We start from the raw sequence: 23,564 nt of genomic DNA, 5'->3' as shown, positions 1-23,564 counted from the left end.
GCTGGTAAAAGTATCCATTGCAGAGGGACAAGCACCTGCTCCCGGGTTCACCACTTTAGATTGACCGGTTGGCAGCCCTTAAAAGGCCAGGGACGGTAGTGCACCAATCAGGCAGGACCGGGGGGGGGGGGGCGCGCGCGCGGGGAGGGCTCCTTACCAGAAGGGGGCCGGAATATAGAGCTGTGTTTGACAACTTTTTCTCAATCAGTTTCTGCGTTCAAGGATCTGTATGTCCTCTTGTCAAAACATAAAATGTTTCAGGCTGTAAAAGTTCTGTATAGATAATCGGATAAAGGTGTTATTTTTCCTAAAAGAAAAGAAAAGAAAGAAAAGAAAAACGAAACACCCATGAAAGAACAACAGGACTCCCAAGTCGATCGCACTCCAGTTCCAAATTTCCTAGATTTTTCATATATGTTAGGATCCAAAAGCGGGACTTGCGAAAATGAATGACAGAGAATGGCCATAGAAATGCCTTGGTTCCGAAGGGCCACAGGAATGCCTCGGATTGTGCAGTGGCCGTCGGAACGCATTAAAGTTTAATTATTACACCCCAAATTGATCGGTTGCTTAAGCAGTGGATTTTAGGGGCTGCCCACAAATAACCAAAAGAAGAAAGGATTTTCCGTCCAAATGGACACTGGAATACACCGAGGTGGGATGTATCCTGCACCCTGACCTGCAGCTAGGCTCTGAACACAAAGCATAAATTCATCAGCCTCCTTTGGAAATGGCCATTGGAATGCATCGAGTTGGGTCGGATCCTGCTGCCTCCTTCCAAAAGCTCAGGTTTTTGTATCTCACACAAGCGCTAGTAAAAATTGCGAATGTCTATTTGAATGGTACGTTCTCTAACACTTCGTCTGTTCTGTATAGTAGGGTGGGGATGCATAGGACAGAGGGAGGATGTTTGATACTTTTGTTTTTAATCTAAGATTTCACAATAAAAATAATTTTGAGTGGACACCCAACCCAGTGCTGCTCAGAAACACAGACCACTTTTCCCTGCTCTAAAACAAAACCCAGGGTCATTTCTCCAAACGTTGTGTGAGAGAGCAGGTTACTAATCGGCTCAGAGCACAGAGATGCCAAAGAGAAATAAAGGCAAGCGCCTACGGCTAATCGAATATATCCTTGGGCCGGATGGTGGCCGTGAGAAACACCCCGCCGGTGCCGCTGCTGCTGTCTAACCAAACTGAATGAAAATCCCGTCTTCTCTGTCTCATCACCCACCTGCTGATTGGGAGTTGTGACTTGGGAAGGGTCGGCAAGAACGAGAGGAGAGCATGGTCGAGCGAGCAACAAAGAGGAAGAGGTCCCTTGGCACTCCAGAGGTCGGCAGCAGAAGGAAAACTTCCTCTGCTGAAAACTCAAGGGAATGCCACTGGCTATTTAGTGTCATTCTTTTTTAGTTTGCCGATTCCGGCTTCAAGCCTATGCGAACGTACCCGGGAGTAAGTCTCGTTGCACTCAGTGGGACTTACTTCTGAGTAGACATGCATGAGATGATGCTGTCGTTCAGCTGGATCCTTTGCTCTAATTGGATAGAAGCCAGGCTGGATATTCTATACCTAAAGCATCCCTGTGGGATGGGCGATATGCATCAAAATAGTGGCGTGTTTTTAAAACCTGTCATTATTAAGCGACTCTGTTTTCACAGCCCCGTGGATGGATAACAGTTATGGTACGATCAATATAAAACCATAGGTCGGCTCCAGAATTACTCATACTTATAGTCGATCCAGGCCCGTAGACAGTAGCAGAGTGGGCGGTGGGCTGCCCCCTAAATTTTCTCCCCCCCCATTCTTTTTTTACAAATAAATAATTAAAAAGCAGTTTACAACTTTGTCTTTAAAAGGCCTCCAAACTAGATGAACAGCCCCCTCCCCTAGCTTTTTTGGCGCCCCGCCCTAGATCTTGTAGACCGGCTACGACCCGGAGTAGACCCATTGAAATCAATGGCACTTGCTAGTCATGACTGACTGAGGTCCCACTGATTTCAAGAGGCCTTCTCAAAGTGTGACTAAGCCTGGGGCCAACCCCAGTAATTGACACAAAGCGGGAGAGAAAGAATCGTGGCACGTAGGAGTTATGTATAGATTTTTTTTAAAATACTTCTGCGCCTTCGCCCTTTTGTTCTATTTATCATTGTCCTACAAGTCCCATGATGCTCAGCGAAGGAGTTCTCCGGTTGCCATGGTACCAAAGATCTGAAAACAACTTCTTCCGCCAATGCAGCCGTAGGAACCAGGTAACATGAGCAGAGGGGCCGGAGTGTGAGGAAGCTTCTTCCTGAGCACCGGAGAGACGGGAGATTTAAATCCTGGACGAGGAGCGGGGGCTCCGGGCTGAGCCGTGGAACAGAGTTGCCATTGGCTCTCGCCGTGGGTAAGAGGCTACGGGGAACACGTGGAGGATGAAGGATCGGGAGAAGGGCTCCTTCTATGGGCGGCGGGTAGGGAACAGCGTGGTTTTCCCGAGCCCTCCTTTTCCACGTGTTGGGATCGTTCTGTTGTCAGCTTCTGTCGTCTGTCCTGCCCAGCCCGAGGCAGGAAAGTGGGCTTCAGTGTCACAGCGAGATGCTAGCAATAGGTATACAGAGCTCCAGAGTAACTGCAATGCTGGGGGCAGCCATGCATGATTTCCCTGTGTTAACACGCATTAAAGTTCTGGAACGGCTTCCCTTTTACCCAGATATTAGACCTTCTTTCCAGAAGGAAAGTTAGTCTCAGTTAGGATTTTGCCTAAGAATTACTTTGGTCATCATTTTATCTCCAGGTACGCTTGTGTTTTCTCAAAATGTGTATGTAGTCACGCATTTTTCCGTTTCCCTTGTGGGGGGCAAATTTTCCCCTGTGGGTTGCAAATATGTTGACATAAGAAGGACATAAGGGTTGTCATTTTCCCTGCTTTTTTTTTTGCTCCCACCGCTCTCTTGTTTCACTTCTCAACGTTTTCTCCCTTCTCTGCTTTCTTTTGTCTTCCCATTTGTCTGAATCTGTTTCACAGCATGTTTCCATTCTATAATGCTTTAAAAACTCTTCTGACTCTATAAGTCTACTCAGGAGTAAATCCCATTGAGTTCAGTGGGGCTTACTCCAAGGTAAGAGGGTAAAGGATGGGGGAGTAAGCTCCATTGAACTCAGTAGGGCTTATTTCTGAGTAAATTTATGCATAGGATTGCACTGTGTTTCTAAAATGAAGATCTACCCATGTTTGCGAAACTAGTTTTGATACTCAAAACAAATTCCAGATGGACAGCCCCTTGCACCACCAATCAAAATACATTGTACAGCTATTCCATCTTTTCTTCCTTAACCAATTTTCTGCGGTAAGAAAAAACATGGATGAAGTGGAGAAGACACAGGATGGTTACAAATGGAAGATGTGTTTTCTGGACCCCCTGTAAAATTCCATGAATGAGGCAGGGCAGCTGAACAATAAAAGCCTCATCTGGAAGCACCCTTTGTTTATATAAAGTTGACTAGCTGAGTGTTGCTGAAGTTAATAATGTTTTAAAATGTGTAAAATAAATGCATAATATTTAGGCTTGTTATTCTTTGTGCACCTCTGCAGTAGCAAAGAATAACTTGCCCACTTTCCATCTTCATTCACCCAAAAAGATGTTATTTCCGTCTATACTATTTTCCTAGAGGCAGTTATGCTGAGGGAAGAATTTCCTGTGTAGATTTCCCACTCTACAAAACCCATAATGTCAATACTATTACTTTTGTTTTGCCCTGTTTAGTTCGTTGAGAGAAGTCAGAGCTCAAGCACTGTCCCATGAGGAATTGCAGTCTGTGACTGACAATACTAACAATTGTTGTTGTTGTTGCTCAGTCGTGTCCGACTCTTCGTGACCCCATGGACCATAGCACGCCAGGCCTTCCTGTCCTCCGCTCTCTCCTGGAGCGTGCTCAAGTCCATATTCATTGCATCAGTGATGCTATCTAGCCATCTCATCCTCTGCCGTCCTCTTCTCCTTTTGCCTTCAGTCTTTCCCAGCATCAGGGTCTTTTCCAGAGAGTTTTCTCTTCGCATTAGGTGGCCAAAATATTTGAGCTTCAGCTTCAGTATATGTCTTTCCAATGAGCAGTCAGGGTTGATTTCCTTTAGGATGGACTGGTTTGACCTCCAGTCCAGGGGACTCATAAGAGTCTTCTCCAGCACCACAGTTCGAAAGCATCAGTTCTTCAGTGCTCAGCCTTCCTTATAGTCCAGCTCTCACAGCCATACATTATTACTGGAAAAACCATAGCTTTGATTAGACGGACCTTTGTCGGCAAGGTGATGTCTCTGCTTCTTACTATGCTGTCTAGGTTTGCCATAGCTTTCCTCCCAAGGAGCAAGCGTCTTTTAAATTCATGGCTACAGTCATGTCTGCGGTGATCTTGGAGCCCAAGAAAGTAAAATCTGTCACTGCTTCCATTTCTTCCCCTTCCATATGCCAGGAAGTGATGGGGCCAGATGCCATGATCTTCGTTTTTTTAATGTTGAGTTTCAAACCAGCTTTTGCACTCTCCACTTTCACCCTCAACAAGAGGCTCTTTAGATCCTCTTCGCTTTCTGCCATTAGGGTGGTATCGTCTGCATATCTGAGGTTGTTGATCATTCTCCCGGCAATCTTAATTCTGACCTGTGATTCATCCAACCCGGCATTTCTCATTATGTACTCTGCATATAAGTTAAATAAGCAGGGTGAAAATATACAGCCTTGTCGTACTCCTTTCCCAATTTTGAACCAATCGGTTGTTCCATGTCCGATTCTTACTGTTGCTTCTTGACCCTCGTACAGGTTTCTCAGGAGTCAGGTAAGGTGGTCTGGTATTCCCATCTCTTGCAGAATTTGCCACAGTTTGTTGTGATCCACACAATCAAAGGCTTTAGCGTAGTCAATGAAGCAGAAATAGACGTTTTTCTGGAATTCTCTTGCTTTCTCCATGATCCAGCGAAAGTTGGCGATTTGATCTCTAGTTTCTCTGCCTCTTCGAAACCCAGCTTGTACTTCCGGTAGTTCTCGGTTCGCATACTGCTGAAGCCCAGCTTGTAGGATTTTGAGCATAACCTTGCTGGCATGTGAAATGAGCGTAATTGTACAGTAGTTTGAACACTCTTTGGCATTGCCCTTCTTTGGAATTGGAATGTAAACTGACCTTTTCCAGTCTTGTGGCCACTGTTGAGTGTTCCAAATTTGTTGGCATATTGAGTGCAGCACTTTAACAGCATCATCTTTTATGATTTTAAATAGCTCAGCTGGAAGACTGTCATCTCCGCTAGCTTTGTTGCTACTAATGCTTCCTAATGCCCACTTGACTTCACTCTCTAGGATGTCCGGCTCAAGTTCAGTGACCACACTCTCATGGCTATCAGGGACATTAAGATCTTTCCTGTATAGTTCTTCTGTGTATTCTTTCCACCTCTTCTTAATCTCATCTGCTTCTGTTAGGTCCCTGCCTTCTTTGTCCTTTATCATGCCCGTCTTTGCACAAAACGTTCCCTTGAGATCTCCGATTTTCTTGAAGAGATCTCTAGTCTTTCCCATTCTGTTGTTTTCCTCGATTTCTTTGCATTGTTCATTTAAGAAGGCCTTCTTGTCTCTCCTTGCTATTCTCTGGAACTCTGCATTCAGTTGGGTATATCTTCCCCTTTCTCCCTTGCTTTTCGCTTCCCTTCTTTCCTCAGCTACTTGTAAAGCTTCATCAGACAGCCACTTTGCTTTCTTGCATTTCTTTTTCTTTGGGATGGATTTAGTTGCTGCCTCCTGAACAATGTTACGGACTTCCGTCCATAGTTCCTCAGGCACTCTGTCTATCAGGTCTAATCCCTGAAATCTATTGCTCACCTCCACTGTATATTCATAAGGGATATGATTTAGGTCATACCTGAATGGTTTAGTGGTTTTCCCTACCTTCTTCAATTTAAGCCGAAATTTTGCAAGAAGCAGCTCATGATCTGAGCCACAGTCAGCTCCAGGTCTTGTTTTTACTGACTGTATAGAGCTTCTCCATCTTTGGCTGCAAAGGACATAACCAATCTGATTTCGATATTGACCATCTGGTGATGTCCATGTGTAGAGTTGCCTCTTGTGCTGTTGGAAAAGAGTGTTTGCTATGATCAGCGTGTTCTCTTGGCAAAACTCTATTAGCTTTTGTCCTGCTTCATTTTGTACACCAAGGCCATGCTTGCCTGTTATCCCGGTGATTTCTTGACTTCCTACTTTAGCATTCCAATCCCCTATGATGAAGAGGACATCTTTTTTTGGTGTTAGTTCTAGAAGCTGTTGTAGGTCTTCATAGAACCGATCAACCTCAGCTTCTTCGGCCTCAGTGGTTAGGCCATAGACTTGAATTACTGTGATGTTGAATGGTTTGCCTTGGATTTGTACTGAGATCATTCTATTGTTTTTAAGATTGTACCCCAGTACTGCTTTTCCCACCCTTTTGTTGACTGTGAGTGCTACTCCATTCCTTCTAAGGGATTCTTGCCCACAGTAGTAGATATGATGGTCACCTGAATTAAATTAGCCCATGCTTGTCCATTTTAGTTCGCTAATTCTGAAGATGTCGATGTTCAATCTTGCTATCTCATGTTTGACCACCTGTAGCTTACCTTGATTCATTGATCTGACATTCCAGGTTCCTAAACAATATTGTTCTTTACAGCATTGGACTTTCTTTTCACCACCAGACTCATCCACAGCTGAGTGTCCTTTCGGCTTTGGCCCAGCCGCTTCACTCTTTCTGGCGCTACTTGGAAATACCCTTTGCTCTTCCCCAGTAGTATATTGGACACCTTCCAACCTGAGGGGCTCATCTTCCGGCATCATATCTTTTAGCCTTGTGATACGTTCCATGGGGTTTTCTTGGCAACCCACTCCGGTATTCTTGCCATTTCCTTCTCCAGTGGACCACATTTTGTCAGAACTCTCCGCCATGACCTGTCCGTCTTGGGTGGCCCTGCACAGCATAGCTTATGGCTTCACTGAGTTACGCAAGCCCCTTCGCCACAACAAGGCAGTGATCCATGAAGGGGAATACTAACAATACTATGTAATTATTGTGCAAGCACATCACATCTTCAAAAAGTAAATAATATACTAAATGACAGAAACTGAAGATTTATTGGTGCAGAGTCAGAACAAACTACTTTCAGAGCATAAAGGAGGAGGCTCAGAAGTAAGCAGTGACATAGTATAATTTCCATTTCTGACTGAAATACGATGTTCTTTTTGTGTTTTAAGTAGAATTGACAACCCTCTTGACTTCGTTCTGTAACGGAGAAATAATGACTTCAGAGGACTATTTCCTCCGTTTTACAGTCAAAGAAGATAATACATGTGAATGTGCAACAAATGGAAGCCTAAGTGATTCTCCGAATAGGTTCGGTAAGGGCACCCAAAGCAACAGCAGTAATACAGTTAATAACTGTAGTAAATGTTCCAGTCAGTGTGGAAGTTTTCAGCTTGACTATTCCAATGACTTCCATGCTAATGCTTCAAGGAAGGCTAGCAGCAGTAGTACCAGCATTTGCTCAGAACAGAACAACTGCGGAAGTTCTCAGAACCACTATTATGAAGACTTTCACACAGACTCTCTAGAAAGCTCTAGTAGCAACGGCAGCTGCAGCAGTCCTTCACAGCAGCCAGAAACCAAAGAGGAGGAATTGCCAAAGGAGAAAAAAGGGAATGAGCACCAAGCCAAAGGTAAGAAGACAGCTCACCACACTGGTCCCTGCTATGTTCGCTTATTGGTGATAGATTATGACTGAACTGTGCTGGAGACCAGACAGTTATGGCGCTTCTCCACTTTTCTTGCTGACACTTCCAACTGCTTCAAAATATTATACTTTTTGGAAACTGCTTGTCTATAGGAAAAAGCATTAAAACATGTCATTCATCAGATAGCCTGACCATGCACCTGTCTGTCTCTTGTGACACTGGCAAGTGGACTAAGAGGTGGAGAGAGGGAAGGAGCAGGGACGAAAGGAAAGAAAAGTGGGGCAGTGTTAGCTGGGAAGGGGAAATGGAGCTGGCACTCGCCCGCCCAGCCCAGCCCAGCCCAGCCCAGCCCAGCCCAGCCCAGCCCATTTTTAATGCCATGTTTTTAATGCTATGTTTAATGCCATGTTTTTATGTTATATTTTAATGCCATGTTTTAATGCCATGTTTTTAATGCCATGTTTCAGTACACATTCCCATCCCTTGGTGGACAAGCTGTCTCACTAGTATTTGGGTATGGTACATATTTGGCCTTTGTGTAGGGAACAAGTTGGCCTTCAGTTTTACTTTTAAGCTTTATAGTTCACATGTGTACAAAAGGGACCAAAAAAGCATTATGAATTAATATAAATGAGAAGGATAGTATGCCAGGATCTGTAAACACCCTAATTTATTCAATGTGCTTTAATGTAATTCATTACAGGAAATGCTATTATGTAAGGTTGGAAGACTTGCTCCAAATGTATTTTCCAATCTACCCCCAAGAGATCTGCCCCAAAGAAGATTAAAGCGCCAATATAACCAATTTGATTGACTTAAAAGCTAGGGGCAAGATCCAGTTGGACACTAGCACTAACGTAAATGACGTTGTGCTAGCATAAAGGCTCTCTAGCACAGTGCCAATAGCGTTAGCTGGTGTGATGGGATTCCCTGGAGAACCCATCATGCCAGCTAACACTATTGGCATTGGGCTAGAGGTCTCTTAGGCTAGTACAACATAATTTACACTAGTGCTAGTGTTCAGTTAGATACTGCTCTAGGTTTGAGGTCTGAATAACTATGAATTAACTATGGTTTCTTCTGCCTGGCAAACAAACCTCTTATCTGTGGGAAGGTGGTAATCAAGTGTGGTCCCAGTAATCTTATCCATTTCACATCTTCTTTTGATCTTGTAATGTCTTTAAACAAAAGGGATACGCAATATATTTAACCCGTAATTTTATTTTCTATGAAGGCTAATACTAAACCATCTCTATCCTACTCTTCAGCATTCCCCTCTGCTCATCCCATAATGTAATAATTCTGCCTTTCTCCTACCTTTATCTAGGCAACCTACTCCTCTATTCATGCCATCTATTTTCCATCCCATGATGTCACCACCCTTTAACTCTTGTTCCCTCATCACAATTCTAAAATCACAGTGCATACAGAAATTCTGTACCGCTGTGTTGGGGTTCTCCATAGGTCTGGCATCGGCACATGACATTCTTGGGCAGCTGTTGGGACCCTAGCACCCTGGAAGGTCCACCATTGACACCTGCCCTGCCGCCCCCAATGAGCACTTGGCAGCCTTCAGTGGGGGTCTGGGAACCACCATTTGAATTTCCCATAACGCCCTAGGGTAATGCTACTTCAGGAGCATTGTGGGAAATTAAAATCATAGTGACCTGGCATCAGACTGCTGTTGCCCATCTCTACCACTAGCAGGCACATTGTCATGGGCTCCCTCAAACCTGGAGCCAGCCCTGACTTTCCATTCTTGAAGTTATGGATATATACAGTATGAATGTAGGTCTATGTAACCCTATATGTCTCAGTACAATAAACGTTCATTTAAGGGGCATGCAATATAGCTTTAATTTTTCTCAGTGCCTAACTCTAAGCAGACATGGGCAACATGAGACACATGGACCACATGCAGTCCCTGCCACCCCCCGAAATTTTGGGGTACCTAAACAAATCTTTTAGAAAGCTTTTTTTTTTTTTTAACAGAATGGTGCCCAGAGCAGCTATGGAACCACCAAACAGTAAACAATTAGCTTGTTTGCAAGCTAATGTTGACCATTTTGGAGCTTTGTGGCAGCTCTGGAAGCTTTTGTTTTGTTTTATTTTATTTAAATTCCAGTTATCGGCACCTGCCGGAGCAGGGAGTGTGGCCTGCAGGAGGTGGGACAAAAAAGGTCCCCGGACTTCCTGAAGTTGCTCACACCTGCTGTAAAGGAATCTATACCTCATGAATTCCTTACAGCTAGGGTGGGCAACTTTGCCCTCGAGATCTTATTGGACTGCAACTCCCATCAGCCCTAGCCAGCATAGCCAGTGGTGAGGGATGACTGAAAATGCAGCACAACAATATCCGGAAGGCCACAAGTTGCCCATCCCTGCCTTACAGCTTACACAATCTTCTGCATCTGAGTAGAAGCACCAAGTCCATTAATTAAGACACAAATGGTTTGAGAATTTCCAAATCTGTCCACCTGAAAGAAGCAGTAAAACACAAACCTTTTACTTATTTAAGGAGAGCTCAAGTGTTATCACCAGAATGGGTGGACAACTAAAATAATTGGATCAGAGGTGGACTGGGCAAAATACATCAGTGGAAGTATCATGTAGCGTATACATAAGTAAAATGCAGGGGTAGACAACTTGTGGCCTTCAGATGTTTTGGCCTACCTCCTATCATCCCTTGCTAGGGCTGATTGGAGTTTTAGGCCAAAACTTCTGGATGGCCACAGCTGCCCACCCTGATCTAAAATGTTTGAGCAATGAAGCCTTGGCATGGTCTTCTCTCACTATTCCTGAGACTATCTTTAACTTTGAATAACTGGGTCTGGTGCTTATACAGATTTACATGTATCTTACTTTCTCCAGTTTCATACCATCTTGATTTGTTCTGGTCTGAATGTAGGGGTTAAGACATTACCTAAGAAGAAACAGAAGCAAAAGACCTATTTCGGTACTGACAGTATAATAAATTCGCAGAAGAATAACAAAGTGGCTCGCCGCTTATTGTCAGCCAGACTCCACAAAGTTAATGAGATGAAAAATGAAGTGTCTGTTTTGAAGAATAAACTGGAGGCATCTAATATGGAAAATCAGATCTTGAAGCGGCTTCAGTATCGACATTTGAAAGCAATAAGTAAATATGAAAATGCAGAGACAAATCTGCCTGATCTCATGGCAAAACAATGTGGTGAAGTGAGGACTCTAAAGGCGCTTCTCAGGAAATCACAGGAGCAGGAGCGCAACGCATCCAGGAAACTTAGAGAAGTAGAAGCACAGCTGTTAAAGACAAAAGATACCTTGCAGGCACTGCAGAAACTTTCCGAAGACAAGAATCTTGCAGAGAGAGGGGAACTTAAATGCAGATTAACAGCCCTCACACAAAGAATGGAAGCCAGTGATAAAAGGATTCAGGTAATACGCAGCACACTAACTCATTGTTTAGAATTATAACAAGAAATACCTGCCAGGATCCTGCTAGATTGCTAATTAATTACTCCAACCCAGCCGTTGCTTGGGTGTGCAGGCGCTCCTGAGTGTGCACAGGCTTTCCTGTTTATTATAGAGATGCACACATATGACCATCACACCCCTAGGACTCCGCAGACATTGACATGAATAGAAAACCTGCTCAGGCAGGAACTCCATGTGCATAACTGTGCACACGTGAATCTTTGGAAAAGGGGCAGCTTATTTAAAGTCAACTTTTACTGTGAAATCTTCTTACATCTGTTCAGATTAGTTTACTTTTAAACTGCTGTCCAGAGTTTAGAGAACTGAATAGCAGGAACTTCACATTTGAAGAGTGAGCCAAAAATTATTTTTGCTTACAGCCCTGCAAGTGGGAATCAATAGTTCTTTATGTGAGGTTGGCCACTATTATTCCCATTCACAGACAGGGGAGCTGAGCTTATAGCTGCTGTTTTAGGCATATTTAGAAATAAGGCCCACTGAGATCAATGTGATTTACTTCTGTGTAAGGATTTTTAGGCTTGGAGTAATAGAGTGATTTACCAAAGCCATTAAGCAAGCACAAATAAAGATGAAATTGAGCACAATTCCACTTTGAACATGTTATCTATGGTGTCACACATGAACAGGTCCTTCCCCAGACAGGTGGTTCTGCAACCAGAAATCTTGTGACTATTAGTCTTGAGACAGACCATTCAATCTATAGATGAGTTTGTTAGGGAATCAGAGAAATTTTCTTGTTAGGACAACAGTTGCTGTATTAATGTAATTAGGACTGGGCTGTTGAAAAGGCAAGATGGTACCTGGGGAAAATAAGCGAGTGGTTCAGGCTCCATGCTTTTCCCTCCTAAAAACAAGTCTCAAGGTAGCCAATGGTTGCGATTTTTATCTGACACGCACAGTTTGGCAAAACTCTGATAGGAGCAATGAGAGAGATATAGTGATGTTTATGAAAATATCCTGCATTGTGATGACTGACCCATTTTCCATAGTACCTTCATACAACCTTTTTGAAAGGCAACATTAGCTTGCTCCCTGTAGTGGCAGCTTTTTGCCCCTGTCACCTACTCAGGGTAGGGAAACGGTTACCAGCCTGAGCAAAGTGCTGTTGCCTTAAAGGTGCTACCTGCTGCCCCTTGCTGCAGGTTTGTTTGTGATGACAACAGTTCCTTCCTGTCTTCACAATTGTGCTGCAAGTTGTGGGGTAAACAAGTCTTGCAGACTTCTCCAGCTGCTGCCAGTACTAGTTGCTAAGGCAGGGGTGCTGAACCTTGGGCCAGTGGGGCTAAATCTGGCTTGCTTGGAGTCCCAGTTTGGCCCTTGGGGATTCCACAGATAGCCATGCCCCCTTCCCTATATCACCAGGTGGTTCCTCCTTCCCCCCCCACCACCCCGGCTTTTGTGCATATTCCCCCCAATCTGAAAGGTCAAAATGCCTCTCCTAAGGCTTAGTTACTGGCAGTGAGAAGGTTAAGCTAAAATATGCTGATCTTTTGGGTATTTTGGCTCCATCCCCTTTTGCCTTTGGCTCCACCCACCACTGGAATGTGCCCTCCCCGAGCTTCTTCGAAATTTAATTGGGTTGTTGGGATGAAAGAGGTTTGACACCCCTTTTGGTAAAGGAAGGAAGTGTTCTCCTTTCTTTTAGATTTCAAAAAAAAAGTGCAGTGGAATAGTAGCATCTGAAATTAGGGATATCCTTTCTGTTTTATTGTTGTGATTAATGGAAAATAATGTTCCATCACTTACATTTCTGCTATATCTTGAACAGGACTTTGCTAAACAGAGGGAGCAAGCACAAGTTAACTACTTTCTTTTTACAATAGAAGGAGAGAAATGGACTGGAGGCTAGTATCTCTTCCACTAATGAAAATAAATTAAAATTATAATTTAAACTGGAATCTTCCCCTGTAGTTTTTTTAAATCTGTATTTCTGATTATAGAGACTTTTTATTTCCTTCATCACTTCCCTCCCATAAGGGTACTCGTTCTATAAAATTCAAATTTGTATTTACAGAGTAGGATAAAGGGCTATTGCCAGTGAGAATGGGGATTTTTATCTTTCCAAAAATGTGTTTATCAAGATTTCCAATATCTAGTGTGGCATTTCTGTCTTTTTAAATTAATATTGTGTGACTGTAAATCCTCAGTAAGCAGGAGATAAAGGAGATGGTCATATTTGCAATATCTTTAGGCCCTAGAAAAGCAGCTGCTCTTGAATAATACTTCCTTTAGTCATCAGTTAGCAGTTGAGAAGAAAAAAACTGTTGAAGCTCGGTCGATCACCACGAATTTGCGAATGGAAATCAAGTTGCTTAACCAAAAAATTAAGGTATTTAAGGATTACATTTATTTTACTACAAAAGAGAATTACAGTGCAACCCTATACATGTATCTTCTGTAGTATATCCCATTTAGTTCAATTGGAGTTACTCCCAGGTAACTGGTTGTCTTAAAGCACAATCCTAGGCACGTTTAGACAGAAAAAAGGTCTTACAATTCCCAGCAATCCCCAGCCAGCTATGGTGGCTGGGCAATGCTGGAAGCTGTAGGACTTTTTCTGTCTAAACATGCCAAGGATTGTGCCTTAAACATATCTACATGGCTGTGGTCAAGAAAGCGATCCATAAGGACTGGATGAATCTCCAGATACAGTATGTCCATAACTGAAAGCACTTCATGTAGGATTTCTGCAGTCTAGGATATGGACGTATCCTATAGGGGTGGCTGTATCTTGGAGGCTTACAGCCTTGCAGTGCACAGCAGGAGGAGCAGCAAGAGGTGATCTTTGCCTCTGCACTTCCTCCAGTCAGCAGTTTAGCCAGAAGGGTGTTTTTGTGCATCTGGCTGGGGCTCTGGGGAGTGGAAAGAGGCTGGGGAGGTCTGGGGATACGTCAGAAATTGGCCTCCCCAGTACCCTCCCTGCCCACCGGCATGCCCCGTTTCTCTCCTCTCTGAGGTCGCTTTTGCAACCTCAAAGAAGCAGCTGTCATGGTCCTTGCCATGCTGGCTGCGAGGGGGTGGGGGCTGGGAACATAGAGTCCTGGCTCCGGGGTTGGAGCGCTGTCTCTGACCTTGGATCCAGGAACTTGAACTATCCTATGGCCCCCAGATTTTGTCTAGGGACTATAGGATTGGTCCCAGGGACTTTTTGGTTTCCAGAAACAGAGCTCCCTGTCCCCAGCTCCCTCGTAGCTGGCACAATTCTTTCCACACCGCCACTGTCTCTACACTCGTAAACGAAGTGCGGAGAGGGCAAAAAGGGGGCCGTTCTGGGGAGGGATCCCCTGCATGCTCCACCTGACCTGTACTGGATAGGCGTCAGACGTCTATCTCGATAGGATTGCACCTGTACTGTATTAATTTATATAGAGCATTTGCACATTTTACAGTCTAGTGTAGTAAAGAGAAGATGCTGCTTTAAAAAGTTGTATTCCAATATAAAAATAAAATTATTCCCAATCATGTTCATTAAGCTCTGAATGAAAGAACAGACTGAAAAACAGTTAACTCTGATATTGTAGCAGGTAAGCCTATATAATTGCCACCCTTTAATGTATTTGAATAACCATGTTTTACCAAAATATTTTATAAGAACTTTGGGAACCAGAACTTGTTCATGGTTTGCTACTTGTAAAAAAGAAAAAAAAGCAAGTGAAACACAGTGCTCAGTTCAAAACTCTGCCCCCCCCCCCAAATTCCTCTTCCATCTGCAGTTGTGGAATTCACTTGCTATTGGAATTATGGCATAGAGGTGGGATTAAAATTTGTAACATATCAGAATTAAACCAAATTTTAAAATAACCTCAACATTCAAACTTTGGATTTTGAAACTGCCCAGAGAGCTTTGGCTCTTGGGCGATATAGAAATGAAATAAATAAGTAAGTAAATATGAAATTCAGCCTTCAGACTTGAAACATGAATGTGTTAGATTATTTTGGGCAAACTGTTGGTTTGATTAAAATGAAATGGTACACTATGGAAGATGCAGAGTGAATGCAGCTAATTAGATTGTATAACTGAAGATCATACAGCAAATTCTGTTGCAACTTTAAAAGAAATGTAATGCTATATTTTTACAGGAAAAAGAACGAGAACTTGGTATAAGAAATATTTATGCAAACCGGATGCTTAAAGGTCAACAGGACAAAGTTGATTCAGAGTCTCCCCCAAAAGGTAGCATGACATTTGTCTTTTTTTTAAATGTGGAATGTAGATGCATTAAGACTTTCAAGTGCCAAAGACATTAGAAAATTTTGCAGTAATGTCCTTAGTATCTGTTGTGGGGCACACTGCCTAACAGGTGGTCATTGCTTCAATAGGATCGCGCTGTTCTTTATTATGTTGGGGTGAAGGGAATATAAGGTCGGGAAGAATAATAGATGCTCAGGCTAACCCTATGCATGTTTACTCAGAAGTAAGTCCCACTAAATTCAGTGGGGTTTATTCCCAACTAAGTGTGCAGCTTAGAGTGCAATCCTAGACCGGTCTACTCAGAAGTAAACCCCACTGAGTTCAGTGGAACTTGCTCCCAGGTAAGTGTGTATAGAGCTGATTTGCTAGATGGATTTCAAATTGGGTTTTAGGCCTGGGTTTGGAAGTGAAAATGCCTTGGATTCCCTGGGGGATGACCTTTGCTGAGAGAAGGATGTCTTGCCCAACCAAGTGGTGTTCAACTTGTTTGGAGGGTGCTGCACTCCCCCTAAAGAGCCAGGTTCATAGTCTGGGAGTGCTCCTGTATCCAGCATGGTCACTAGGGGCACAAGTAGTCTCTCTGGCTAGGAGAGCTTTCCGTCAGCTTAGGTCAGCCTTCACCAACCTGGCGTCCTCTAGAAGTTTCAGACTACAACTCCTCACACTCCTGACCATTGGCTAGCAAGGCTGGTGCAGGTGGGAGTTGAAGGCCAAAACATCTGGCGGCACCAGGGTGGGGAAGGTTGGCATAGCATTCAAATAGTTCTGATTTACAGCATCAGTAAATCAGCAACTTACTCAGCTGAGATCTCAGCCATACAGTCAAATCTCAGCAACATTTTTGTATTAAATACATCCCAAATTGTGTTAACATTTTTTCATAGACTCTAGTTTTGAGACCAGTTGCGTTGAGGGGGCTGTTAGAATTAAATAGGTCAGATTATTGTGTGAAATTAAAACTTTAGACAATCTACATTATTTATGTGTGAGGGAAAAACCTAGGCCACACTATACACATTTAGACATACAGCTCCCTCTAGCTCTCAGCCTGAGAAAAGTTATATTGATTATTCCCAATGGGGTTGCTTGGACAAGCTAGCATTTGATGCAACGCCAACAGCTTAAGAGGCCAATAAAACAGTTTTGAAGTTTTCCCAGCTTAGATATTGATAGTACCTATTTACAAAATCTGTCACTGCCTTCCCGTCCCACCAGTATAATTTTTGTGTGGCTGATGAAATACGTCAGTGCAGTTTGATATGTGTAATTGCAACCCCCCCTAAAAAACTTGCAGTATTATGGGTCACTCCCACTACATCGAGAAGTCTGCAAGTGGTGAAGAGGGCTGCCCACCTGTTACAGCCCTCATGGAGCTCTCCCTTCCACCCATTGGGGAGGGTGAGCATAATGCTTCTGCCCCCCCCCGCCCTAAAGTCCCCAATGTCCCTGATCAGAGGAAACACCTACCCACAGTCCCTTTGCCTTCTCAGAGTTGAATTTCAGTTTATTATCCCAGATCTAGCCCATCACTAATTCCAGCCATGAGTATTTTATGTTAATTTTTCTAAAAAAACAACTCCTCAGTATGTACTTCCTCTGTCTTTTCATAGATGTTAATGTCAGCAAATCAGTACAAGTAGATATAAAGCTAGAAGCAATGACTCTTCAAAAGCATGAGACAGAGAAAAGTGCAGTTGTTTTAAAAGAGGTATGGCAGATCTGAATACTCTGTACAGCTCTCAAACACTGCTAATTCATAAGCTTTGTTTCCTCTTTCTATTTTGTTTCTTCCTATAACCTGCACATTCTTCTAACAGTCTTCCAGGTTTCTAAATCATTTTATAGATACATTGTGAAAACAACATTCTTCACCACCCTTATTGAAATAATTTTATTTAACAATTGAAGATAAATTAAGCGTGCAGTCCTATGCATGTTTATTCTTGACTATGTCAAGGACATATAGCTAATAAGTAAACTGCTATAAATAAGTGCTGGATAAAACATGGGGCAAGGGATTGACGGAGGCAACCTAACATTGTATCATAGTGGTTGGATCCGTTTTGGCACAGCTTTGCCAACTCCCATTGAAGCAACCTGAGTAACTACCTCCACTGTACATTAGAGCTTGACTATATACCAGTCTTCCCCAGTGTAGTATCCTCCAGATGTGTTGGCCTACAGCTACCATCATTTCCAGCCAGCATGACTGGGCATGATGGAGTTTGCAGTCAAACATATCTGGATGGCACCAGGAAGGCCACTGTATACCAGCCTCTGCTCTAGAAGGAGTATCAAGATGTAATTAATTTGCAGCAATATGATACAGAATGGAAAAGGAGCATGGACGTCATTGCCTTGCGTTTTTCTTCTTCACATCAGTCCTATACTTGACAAAGGCACAAAACTGTAGGCTTCTCACCTCGTACAGTAGTCATTTTGACCAGTTTCTGCTCAATAGCCTGGAGTGACAGATCTTCTATAGGACGTTTCTGGGTTGTACCCCTTTCATGGCAGCATTTGAAAGCTCAAGCCTCTCCTTGACTCTTTCTCTGTGCCTTTATATGCATCATGAATGGGCCATTAAGCCACATCTTCATGCTCCTCAGTTTGTTTCCAATTTATGGTCTGTAGTCAACAGGGCTTTTTGCTGCTTTGACCCACTTTTCTGTGAAATTCAGAGTGTGCCTGAACTCATGTGGCCCCAGTGGTGAAGTGGAGTGAGGGAGCAGTATCCAGTGGTTCCCTTGTGCGGGTGGCAAAGGTTTGCCGGCAGCGGCAGCAGCACACACACAGCCAGTGATGGTGGTGCCCGCAGCCCCCTGCCATTAGCAGCTGCGATGTAGCGCTTCCAGGGGCAAGTGGAAACACTCGTTTCGGCACTTGCCCCCAGAAGCACTACATCGCAGCCACCAATGGTAGAGACAGCATGCACGCCGCCGAGCCTGGGCTGCCCGTGCAAGGGCACCAGTGGATGCAACCCAGGGCTTGCAGGGTCAGAGTGCTGGGTCTTTTTGTTTAGCAGTGACAATGGGGTCATCTGCCATACCACTCAATCCACACAGCAGCTTGGGGTGGGTGGGGAATTTCCCCACCAAACAATACATTGCTGTGAACTGTCCCTTTTGCAATGTGAAGTATTTGGGGATGGCTTTGTCTTGAGTAGGCCAGTAGCCTTTACAAAAGATCTGCTCCTGGTGATGAAAACTGCTAGAATGGCTTTGCTGATATGGATCAACACTGCATTTTTGGACTCTCCTTGGGGGCGTGGCTATGGGGACTATCATGATGAGCCCCTGCACTTCACATTTTACCATGACACCACTGTCCTATTCATTTTTAGACTATTTCCAAACCAAGAATGCGATTAAAGCCAGATGAAAATGCTATTCTTAATTCTATGTTAATCTTGGGAAAGTTCAAATAGATTATTTCTTTATGGAGGCTGATTAGGGTCAAGGTTTGAGAACTGCTGAAAAGAATGACCCATGTGAGAGTGAGACTGTTAACAGAAAATCTGTCATGATCCTCTGTCATTATTAATAATGTCATTATTAATAGATATTCAAAAGCTAAAAGGTGCAAATACACATATGAACATTTTCTTTCTTTTTTTAGGAACTGACAACCAGCGTTATAAATGCAAAAGGCAAACTATGTGATATGCATAAAGAGATGGAACTAAAAACAGAAGTTCATCAAACTGAAAAATTACCAATGCAAGAGGTTCCAAGTAAAACATGCACAGGTATTTTAAGAGTACTTCAGAGCTGATATGGCTTTCTAAAAAGAGAATAAACAAGCTCTGAGGTACATAAAATTTGTTGAACATTCAACCATATTGGCCTGTTATATGATAACTGATTCCAGACAGCTCAATAGTAAATTTATAATAGATATTCCAATATCCTGTGAACTTGGGGACTATAAATGTTTATTACGATAAACCTCTGAGCTCATGTGAAAAATAGCTGAAAAATTAGTTGCATATTAAAACACTGCAGTCCCATGGCCCCTAGACAGAATCTGGGGAGCTGTAGGATAGTTTGGATTTCTGGATCCAAGGTCGGAGAGACCACTCTGACCTCAGACTCAGGAGTCTGAGCTCCCCTGTCTCTGCAGCTGGTGCAGAAAGAACCATGCCAGCTGCCTCTCTGAGGCTGCAAAAGCCACCTCGGAGGGAAGGGAAAGGGGAGTTCCTATGGGTTAGTCAGGCAAGCTAGACCTAGCTAAAATGCAGAGCAGGAGGGCGGCAAAGGTGAGAAGCACCTCCGCCACGCTTCCTGCTCTGCACTGGATACTCATAAGCCTTCAAGTTTGGAGGCTTATGAGCATCAAGGGCAGATCTGATAGGATTGTGCCCATAATCGTGCATTCTCTTAATCTTTGGCTAAGCTTGAGGGCTGATGTACTTGTTCTGACTTATTGAAGAAATTATGGAATCGAGTCACCCAACTGCTGCTTGTATTGGCTGCTTGAAGAAGGAAGAAGGCTCTCTTCTTTTGGTGTCCAATAAAGATATTGTCAGGGTGGACACTGAGCCCATAGAATTCCAGAGTAGTTCTGATTCTGAGGAAGAGCAGTCGCTCCTGGGAGAGGAGCGCGCTCCTCTTTCCCAGGGCCAACAGCTGACGGAGATTCCTTCCACCAGCATTCCTAGCTTAGATAGCAGTCCAGGGAGTGACAGGCAGACTTGGTGGACGCGCGACACCAACACAGAGAGTGGCGCCAAATGGAGGGCGCAGAAAGGAGGCGTAGTGCCCGGTTGGCGCGCAAACAACGGCTGCGCCCAGAGGATCCAAGGGAAAAGGGGAGGGACTCTCCCTAGTCCTTAAGTTCAGGGGTCTGCCAGTAATTCCCTTTCAAACGGGGACCAACTGTTCCAACTTAGGGCATAGGTACTCTGCTGCTCAGATCTAGTTGCTAACAGTAGAGTTGTTAAGTTGTAAAAGAAGAATAAAGCTTTGAAAGGAATCCCTTTGTCTGTGTCTGGACTTGGCTACTGGATTAGACTGAGAGAGACCTCCAAGGAGCCCTTGACAGATATTGACAGCACCGACTCTGTCCCATAAGCAAAGCAAGGATTAGAAGCAATCCCAAATTCCATAAATCTGCCTTCCCCAACCTGGTGCCCGCCAAGTGTGTTGGACTGCAATTCTCATAATTCCCAGTCAGTCTGGCCATTGGCCATTCTGGGTGGGAATTATGGGAACTGCAGTCCTAACACACCTCGAGAGCACCAGGTTGGAGAAGCCTGCCATAGATTCTGCAGCTGCTGTTGCTTTTTCCGTAGTGGCCAGATGGGCATATCTCAGGCAGCTGATTTAAGCTGAGGTGCTAACTCTGTGTTTAAGGGAATTTGTAGCCACTAAATATATAGATGTGTCCTCTGTGTATTCTCTTTTTTTCTCTCTGTCTAGACATACAAATCATCATATAACAATTTTATTGCTTGACATCTTAGAAGAATTTTACTGTTGACATAATATTCCTTTGCAGAGTTGCTGGGGGAAGAGATATGTCTGAGTGCAGAAAAATATTTCAAATGTGAAAACACAGAAAGACAGAAGAACAGGAGAGAAAGGCAAGGGCTAGACCTATTGAAAGAAGAGTTTGAGAAATTAAGGACAGAACAATCATTTCAGTCTAATGATGTCCATCAAAAAGACAATAACCTGGGAGAAGCTGTAGTCCAGAAGCGAGAAAATGAAGAAAGCAAGAGAGGTGGCCAGCCCAAAGAAGCAGTTTATGGTAAAGTGGCAACAGTAACACAAAGACACAGAACACCATCTAAATTAAAGAAACAGTATGTATTTACAGAAGCTGTCGAAAATTTGCATCAGGGATTGCCTTCAACAGGTCCACTATCCAACACAAGCAGTACATGCAATAGTAGACAGGTGAACAGACACCAGGGTGAAATAGCAGAGTTTAAGGCAGGCGATTCGGTCAGTACCTATGAGCCATCATTTGGTAAGGTTACCAAAGCAAGACAAAAGGACGCCAGTTCAACACATGGTGAAGACCACATTCCAGCAGTATCGGTGGAGAAGAAAAACACTCTTATGGAAGAACTCTTTGGTCCAAACTGCATCTTAAAAGACAGTCATCCAAACCCTAACTTAAAAGAGGTGGGTAAGGAAAAAAAAACTTTACAGAGTGAAAAGACGTATGATGAGATTTCATATGTGAACGATGGTTTGCAGTGTGGTGATTCCAAAGAAGGCCACATAAAGGTTTTCCACACAATTGCCTTCTTGGAAAATTTTAAATAATTTAGAGTTTCATAATGTTTCCACTTTAAAACATACTCTGTATTTTTAAGCTCTTGAAAAGCAATGTATTACCTACTGAAGACTGGTTTTTTTCCCTTGCATTTGATGATTCTAGAGTAATTTAAATGACTCATGCAATCCTCTGCAGATATATCAGACACAGAAATTTTGATAATCCATTGCAAAAGACAAAGCAAAACAAAATATGCATGTAAGATGTGGTATATGTTTATGCTCAACAATGAAACATGCTTCATCATACTGCAGTGCAGATCAATGGCTGCTGTACTGCCGGAGAAGCTATGAAAGCAGTAGAAGAGTGATGAAACCCACTGAAAAAAGTTGTATTGAATAACCATTTGTGGTAAAGTTTATTGCCAAAAAAAGTAAATGCCTATTTACAGTTGTAAAATTAGGTTCTAAATGGCTTCTCTTGCTGATTCTATTCCACACAGCCTCTTAAATGAGTAAGGCAAGTAAAGGTGCAATCCTATACATGTTTAGACAGAAAAGTCCTACAAATTCCCAGCATGCTGGGAGTTGTAGGACTTTTTTCTGTCTAAATATGCTTAGGATTGTGCCTTAGTTATATCTACATAGCTATGGTCAGGAAAGTGATCCATAAGGATTGGATGAAGGATGAAGTATCCATAAGGACTGGATACTGTATGTCGATAGCTGAAAACACTCCATGTAGGATTTCTGCAATCTAGGATATGGACGTATTTAAAAACTGCCAAAACTGACTGTTGAAGCCACATTCTTAGAATAGCTTGAGTTTATAGCTGAAATTCTGGGTCCAGGTCAAAGGGCTACTGCCAGAAAGCCAGCATTCCCTTTCATGGTTTCTAGTTTATTAACCCCCCCACTCCCACTGCAAACTAAATCTTTAGATGACACTGGCAACTTCATCTGCCCTTTCTGAATCATTCAGTGCAAGGAGATGTGTTGGTTGCAGTAATTTCTATGCTTACAAGTGGGATATGCACATTGCTTTCTACCGTTGTACTTGCATCCCAAACTCTGGGGAACAACATTCAAAATAGTTTATTAAAAGCTCTTCTGATCAAACCTTTTTGGTAATTCAAACATTAAATACTGTGCTACCCACAACTTTGTTCTCTTTGTTTTCTATCACAGAATAAGGCAAAATACTGGACATTAGTACAGAGATGTCAAGACATGTAAGAAGGCCCAGCAAGTTTTAAAACACAACTGCAACATATCATCACCCCTTATGTTAGGAAAAAGATGGGATTGATCCTATTGCCATTCTGTAACTAGAGCATGTAGGATCAGGAAACAGCACAACTTGTAGTATACTGTCAAACGACAGACAAAGGCTCGGTATCAGTGGAGAAGAAGCACCTGCTGTACCAGAGAGAGCCAGCAGAACCGATGAGAGCATTTGAGCAACACCTCCAGTAAAGAGAGGTAGGACTGGGTCAGCAACTTTTCTATCCCCTACACAGGAACCTAAAAATCTTTCATTTATTACAGACAAAAATAGAATTGGCACAAACCTATACAGCGCTTTTGTTTGTGTCAAAGGTGGTTTGGGAATCTCTCTTTAGCAGAGATCATAAGCTAAATAATTGTGCCCTGCCTCCCACACTGCCAGATGAATGTGAACCAGTAGGAACAGGCCACACAATGTTCAGCTATCACCCTTGCAGAGTGTTTTCTCATCGCTTTATTCTTGCTTATAAGGCTAATTTGCATAAAGGATTAAACAACTGGTTTAATATGGTCTGAAATGTAAATACATCCAACGGTGTCATACATCTGACACAAATTATGTTGTGCTAATGTAAGAGACTTCTAGCACAACGACAATAGTATTAGCTTGCACAGTGGGTTTTCTGGGGAATCTCGTCATGCAAGCTAATGCTATTGGTGTTGA

The 23,564-nt window shown here is 43.1% G+C and overlaps 1 protein-coding gene across 2 annotated transcripts; it reads left to right on the top strand.

Annotated features, from left to right (window-relative positions):
- Positions 1-158: 158 nt before the first annotated feature.
- Positions 159-23,321, top strand: LCA5L (lebercilin LCA5 like). Of its 2 annotated transcripts, none has more exons than XM_084843750.1 (8): positions 159-842; positions 6,663-7,702; positions 10,626-11,134; positions 13,386-13,523; positions 15,275-15,368; positions 16,997-17,094; positions 19,005-19,134; positions 20,886-23,321. In XM_084843750.1, exons 2-8 carry the CDS (start codon positions 7,285-7,287, stop codon positions 21,659-21,661), a joined length of 2,163 nt encoding a protein of 720 aa, XP_084699876.1. In that variant the 5' UTR covers positions 159-842; positions 6,663-7,284; the 3' UTR covers positions 21,662-23,321. The 2 variants fall into 2 exon arrangements, with proteins under 2 accessions (XP_084699876.1, XP_084699875.1); XM_084843749.1 differs by lacking the exon at positions 159-842 and adding an exon at positions 2,222-2,388 and having other exon boundaries at positions 7,241-7,702.
- Positions 23,322-23,564: the final 243 nt, after the last annotated feature.

The sequence above is a fragment of the Heloderma suspectum genome, chromosome 3, assembly GCF_057233095.1.
Source record: "Heloderma suspectum isolate Gila_16-S chromosome 3, 16-S_ref, whole genome shotgun sequence".
Taxonomy (NCBI): domain Eukaryota; kingdom Metazoa; phylum Chordata; class Lepidosauria; order Squamata; family Helodermatidae; genus Heloderma; species Heloderma suspectum.
Note: the sequence above shows the minus strand (reverse complement) of the source record. Positions and strands in the feature narration are given on the sequence as shown.

Coding starts and splice junctions, on each gene's coding strand:
- LCA5L (XM_084843750.1), top strand. CDS start 7,285: ATGACTTCAGAGGACTATTTCCTCCGTTTTACAGTCAAAGAAGATAAT. Junction 7,703..10,625: donor GAATGAGCACCAAGCCAAAG/GTAAGAAGACAG, acceptor GTCTGAATGTAG/GGGTTAAGACATTACCTAAG. Junction 15,369..16,996: donor TTCAGAGTCTCCCCCAAAAG/GTAGCATGACAT, acceptor GTCTTTTCATAG/ATGTTAATGTCAGCAAATCA.